Source organism: Sinocyclocheilus rhinocerous, unplaced genomic scaffold, assembly GCF_001515625.1.
Source record: "Sinocyclocheilus rhinocerous isolate Xijiao unplaced genomic scaffold, SAMN03320098_v1.1 scaffold1150, whole genome shotgun sequence".
NCBI classification, from domain to species: Eukaryota; Metazoa; Chordata; class Actinopteri; order Cypriniformes; family Cyprinidae; genus Sinocyclocheilus; species Sinocyclocheilus rhinocerous.
Window position 1 is genome coordinate 146,061 of NW_015666491.1, and position 6,633 is coordinate 152,693.

Consider the following 6,633-nt stretch of genomic DNA (forward strand, 5'->3'; position numbering starts at 1 on the left):
CCCGGGGGAGGCTGCCGCTGCACGTGCTATTACTGTTTACTCTATCATACACCGAATGCGTCATTCTGTACATGCATTCTCAGTTTAAATGCAGCGATCCAAAACCTAATCTAATCTAATCATCATTCAGGGAAAACTTTGCTTCAAAAATGAGTCACACTGCTGACGTGATCTAATCGCTAGCACACCATGAGCACATGTGAGTTAATGTATTCCTTTTATCGGCAAGACATATCTGCATAACTTTTCATATCGGGCCGATGCCGATATTTACATTTAAAGCCATTATCGGCCGATTCCGATATCAGTCCGATAATATTGTGCATCCCTAATCCTAATTAATGTAGAATCAACATAAAGGAGGTATAAATAAATGAAACATACATTTGTTGTTAGAGTAAATGTGAGCACATAATGCACTGGAAGTGGGAAAAAAATGGATGCTGCATTAAATTGCATGAATTATATTTTAAACATGTTACATAGTCCATATTAATCAGAGAAATCAGCATATTATTTTTCACAGCCCTAATTTTTATGATTTATCAAAACAGACCTGCAACCCATTTTCGGGCCACAACCCACCAGTTGAGAACCAGCAGTTTAGAGCAATTTTTTTTTTTTTTTTCAAGTTTACACTTTCAAATCTCTTTTGGTATCAGAACATTTATCGGCTTGCTAAAATAAAACATGAAGCAATTGCTGTTAGAGAGAGATGCTAAGAGACAGTTTTGAGATATTTTAAACATTTATAGAAAGGAACAATATATGCCTGTACTTTTTTAGTTGACTTTTTGTGGAACAGATTTATGTTTGTGCTAGTTTTAATCTTGCCATCTGTTGCTGTACCGGCTTTGGATACATGACAATTTAATCTCAGCAGTAGTGATGGGCAATATGGGCTTTAAAATATATCACGGTATTTCTGGTATTTATTGCGATAACGATATCAATGATGATAATTCAGGGAATCCTGTTTCTTTAGAGAAAAGTATTATCTTTCCTATTTTTACTCAAAATAGGGTGTTGTGAGCATTAATGAGTACACACGTAATGTAAAGACTGTTTAATTCATACTGGAAGCCGGAGGGCGCTCTTGCACAGAAACTCCTCATATCCGTAGCAGAAGTGATACTACTGACCACGCTCCAGGAAGGTATCCAGTTATCGCTGAATAAAACGCACAACAGAGATAGAGACATTTTAACTGATGAAACTTAAAATAAACATACGATTTCACAAAATATATGTTTTATCTGTGTTCTTCAATCTTGGGTATTTTTATAAGTAAAGTATATTTATAATGCCAAGTTAATCGACCTGGCCTTTATCACTGTATATAATACTATCATTCTATAATATGAAACCACGTCTGGTCACAAAAAGAAGTATTTCAAAACACTCGACAATGTTATTAAGTTAATTTGGAGAAAAATCATGTCAATAAATTATATCTTTGTTGGACACCAGGTTTGTAAACAGGCTCATACAAATGCAAAACTGTATCGCACATGTGCTACTGTAGTACATTTATTCAGACCGATTTTTTGTGCACTGTACAGCCCTAACCAAACCAGTTACAGATTGTAAAAGGAGCTCGAGCTCCACATTTAGCGATATAGGCTGCTACTCCTCAATTTCACGCCTTCCGTGATGTCGCTCCGCACTGTCGCACAAAGAAATATGTCAACAACTAGACTTTATCGTTATTATCGCGGGAAGTCTAATTCTTATCGTGGGGAGAATTTTTACCGGTATAACGCAAACGATAAGATATTGCCCATCCCTACTCAGCAGTCATTGTTTAGGCAGTCTAACTGATATTAATATTTATCTTATCTTTTCTACAATATAGGCCACAGTCGTACTGGCTGAATTACTTCCAGTCTTTATTATACTGCTCAGAGAACAACCAGCTAGGATCCTTCTCAGAAGAGCTGCACACCTGCATTTGTGCATATGACCATAGTTACTGCCAGGTACCCACACCATGCTCTGTGGGTGATGGTGCCGCCTGCACAGCTTGTGCTAGCGACAACCACACTCGCTGCGGAAGTTGCAACATCGGCTACATGTTAAGTCAAGGGACCTGTCGACCAATGGTGGCAGATTCCACCGAAAACTACCTGGGCTTTGAGACTGATCTTCAAGATCTGGAGCTACGCTACCTCCTACAGAGAGCTGATCGACGCTTAGAGGTCCATGCTATCTTCATCAGCAATGACATGCGTTTGAATAGCTGGTTTGATCCTTCATGGAGGAAGAGGATGCTGCTTACGCTAAAGAGTAACAAATATAAATCCAACCTGGTCCATATGCTCTTAGGAATCTCCCTTCAAATATGCCTTACTAAAAACAGCACTCTGGAACCTGCGCTCACGCTCTTCATCAATCCCTTCGGAGGGAGCCACTCAGAAAGCTGGTTAATTCCTGTGAACGAGAACAATTTTCCAGACTGGAAGTCTGCTAAGATGGACCTTCCACTAGAATGCTTTAACTGGACCTTGACTTTGGGCAACAAGTGGAAGACCTTCTTTGAGACCATCCATATTTACCTGAGGAGCCGCATCAAAACTCTAGGCACCGGGGCCAATGACAGCGTTTACCTGGAGCCGTTGGAAATGGCTGACCCTACTAGAAATCTGGGGTATATGAAGATTAACAGCATTCAAGTGTTCGGTTACAGTATGCATTTCGACCCGGAAGCAATCCGGGACTTGATCCTGCAGCTGGACTATCCATACACGCAGGGCTCGCAGGACTCAGCCTTGCTCCAGCTGCTGGAGATCCGAGACCGGGTCAACCGACTCTCTCCACCAGGCCAGCAACCTCTGGACCTGTTCTCCTGCTTATTACGGCACCGTCTCAAACTGACAGCTAATGAGGTAGTGCACATTCATGCCTCGCTCCAGTCCTTTAATGCCCGTCTCCCCAATTCTCTGGATTATGAGACCACTAAACTCTGTAGCTAACAGTTAAAGCATCATAGCAGACAGCAATAGAACAACTGTAAAAATGCAGAATAGACTGTTAAAGTCAAAGCTGCAATGACTTTCAGTGATAGAGAAACTTTTGGACACTGATTTTTGTGACTTTGCTTTCACTAGTAGATCATCTTGCTCAAAACAGACTCATTTTTATTGCATAGTACACTGAGTTCAAAGAAGAGATTAAAAAAATAAATGGAGTGTTTGTAATTTTTATGTTTTTTTTTTTTCTTTTGCTTCAGTGACTGCTTTCCTTGGAAAGAATACAGTGATGTCAGTCAATTTTGTAGATAAATTGTTATTAAAACATCATGGTTGTAATGGAGTAATGGTTGCATTATTTATCGGCATAATTTTTATTGCTACAGTATGTGACAGTTTAGTTTATTGGAAAATGAAACACATTTTATATTTGCAACTGAGTTTACTTAATGAGGAATTAAATACATTGAACATGATATACGACTTTGATAAAATAATAATGAAACAATTGTATTATATGCTTGTTAGGTTAATGTTTATTTGTTTTTAATCACATGTCATTGGAAGAGAGAGTGTGGTGTTGTTTTTTTGTTACTATAAGCATTGCAAAGTCTTGTACATTATCAGTACATTGGAGTATTATAATTTACTCATGTTTCTATGCTGATGTTACATGTGTCCCCTGTATTAAGGTCCATTCTGAACCCCACTGGCACAGTTACTCTAGGCTTATAAGCCATTTTTTATCAAAAAGTTAAAAAAAACCATTTAATGTACTTCAGCCCCTACAGCTTTTTTTTTTTTTTTTTAAACCCAGTTAGGGTCATTAATGAAAGCACAGGTGTTGGTTTAACAATGTAAAGGGGGCTGTGAATATAATATTGAAAAAAAAAAAAACATATATACAGTGGGTACGGAAAGTATTCAGACCCCCTTAAATTTTTCACTCTTTGGAGCCACATATATGCAATGTTTTGGGCTGAATGTTTTCTATTGATATTCTGGATTAATATAAACATTGTTTATTTTCAGTATTTGGAATTCAGGGTTTGTATTTGTCTAATCATGTTTTCATTATTATTATTATTATTATTTCATATCTTTCTTTTGAACATTGGTTTATTTTAATCACACACTGTTACATCAGAACAAAGCAGTTTATCTGAACTATAAAATATATATGATTACAAATGAGCCTTATATTGGAATGTAACATTGATGCCAAAATGGGGCAAAGATTGCGGAATCCAGTGTGCCTTTGTGAATACAGTTTTGCTTTACTTATTTTGTGCACCTCATTATATAATGCATTTTTTTATTTTTTATTTATTTATTTATTTATTGCTGTTCATACTTGTCAGAAATGGGTTTTTTTTCCCCAGTTCAGCTATTTCTCACTTTTTTCTTGCATTACAGTACATTAATTTAGACAGTGTGAATGCTAATTAGTTAGAATCAACACATGATGACAGATTACGTTAATGCCAACAAAAAAGTGTCAATCACCTCTTCATAATCTGTTTGCACCTTTTACCTAGAACTAGCACAATAAAATGAGCCTTACCTAACTCTTAGATACATCCTCTTTCAACGTTTACATATTTTCTTTGCAGTATAATAAAGTGTTTCAAGATACAAAAAATAAAAAATAAAAATCTCACAGAATATAAATTGCAAACAATATTTTTAAACCTTTCTAGGAAAAAAAGGAAAGAGTTTGGCCTGCAATGACTGGGAGAGTCCAGATCAAAAAGAAAGCATTTTCTTCTGAGAGATGTTAACATTTAAACTGTGAATTGCAAGTAAAATGACGATGCTTTTCCAGGCTGGTTTCTTCTCATTCAAGGCATATTCTGAACAAGGCTGTTTTACATCTGTAGAAAATCTACCTGCGGTTTACACAGATTGCATAATGTAAAGGTCAAAGGATTTTACATCAAAGGAAACTGTACATGTTTGAAGAGATGTTGCACATTAATAAGATATTAGAGACACCTTTAAAATCCAAAAATTCTCTACATTTGTGCTTCCTGAGAAAAGAAGCTTCTTAGAGGGAAGATCACTACTTTTATGTCTTCTTCAAGCATCTATCCGCATTGCAGCTACTGCAACATTTTCACATGTGAAACACCCCACGCTGTAGGAATTACTCTGCGAACACAAATGACCAAGGGAGCAGTTACTGCCAGAATGCATACACAAATCACCTGTGCGTTGCACCGAGAGCCTGTAAGATGAGAGCTTGTCAGTTGTGCTGAAATGAGTTGACACGTTGTTGTAATGACAAATATGACAATAAGAAATGGCAAAACATTACATAGGCAATCGCTCTTTCTCGCAGCCTGACAAACAATTTATCATTCTGCTGTAATTGTACAGAAAGAGCTGTGGAAAAGAAAAGACTGAATATTGCATGGTATTTACTGTACAGCTCCTCTGATGAAGATGGAAAACTCACCAGCACAGACAGAGATTAAAGAAAGAGTATACATCAACTTAGTAGGTTAGACCTTTAGTCACTAAGCACTCTAAGGCAGTGCGCCAACGCTTGATCAATAGTGTCCGTGTTGCCTCTTTGATCTCTTCATTGTAAACATTGTAATGTTCTTGTGATTCACGATGAAGATGCATTGCTAACTTGACACTAACTTTATCTTGGACTTCACTGTAGGTTTCTAGAGGGCCAGATACTGCAGTGAACAGGAGGAAGGCAAAAGGTAGCTGGCTACTGCCAATAAATCAATGTGCAGCTTTATTACCTGAGAGAACAAAAGGATCCGCAGGGAGATCAATGCCATTCAAGAACCACCGACTCACAAACCAGTGGCATTTTGTTGTCCAGGGCCAGGACCGTATCAACATCAATGTATTACTCACACTGTCCTTTCCACTTGATGTGGTTTGTATGAGCACAAATCAATCACTATTTTACATCCAATTAGAATTTACCGTTGAATCGCACCATTGTACTCCATTTGCTGTCGATGTTGCAGAATTTTCTATGCGCACACTAAACATAATGTTTAATTAAGAATTATATCATAATTAAGCAATACCAGAACAGTTAATATTGAGTAATTTTCATTTTGCTGAATGAATTAAAGGAGTAGTTCAGCCAAAAATGAGAATTTGCTGAAAATTTACTCATCCTCAGTCCATCCAAGAGGTAGATGACATATTTGGATAAATTTAGCATTGCATCACTTGCTCATCAATGGTTCCTCTGCAGTGAATGGGTGCCGTCAAAATGAGTTTAAACAGCTGGTAAAAATATCACAATAATCAAGTAATCAACACGACTTATTTAATTAATGTCTTGTGAAAAGAAAAGCTGCATATAGACGTTTTTCACTTAAAAAAATTTGCCTTGTCTGAATCAGGAGAGAAACATGCACAGGTCAAGCACCATTTACAAGCAAAAACAGTCCAACATAGATGAAAGTGATAGTTTAAAGTTAAAATGCCTTACTGATGGATTTGTTTCTTATAAACATACAGCTTTTCACTTTAGAGAACATTAACTGATGGACTGGAGTCATGTGGCTTACTTGTGAATTCTGACGGCACCCATTCACTGCAAAGGATCCATTGGTGAGCAAGTGATGTGATGCAAAATTTCTCCAAATCTATTCCAGTGAAGAAACAAACTCATCTACATCTTGGA

At 37.1% G+C, this 6,633-nt stretch overlaps 1 protein-coding gene across 1 annotated transcript in view; it reads left to right on the forward strand.

The window, feature by feature from the left end:
- Positions 1 to 2,992, forward strand: part of LOC107732449 (BMP/retinoic acid-inducible neural-specific protein 3-like) — a 48,997-nt gene extending 46,005 nt beyond the window's left edge. The window contains exon 9 of the mRNA XM_016543788.1: positions 1,856 to 2,992. Within this exon, the coding sequence (XP_016399274.1) occupies positions 1,856 to 2,972 (1,117 nt within the window). The 3' untranslated portion in view covers positions 2,973 to 2,992. The remainder of the gene's footprint in view (positions 1 to 1,855) is intronic.
- Positions 2,993 to 6,633: the final 3,641 nt, after the last annotated feature.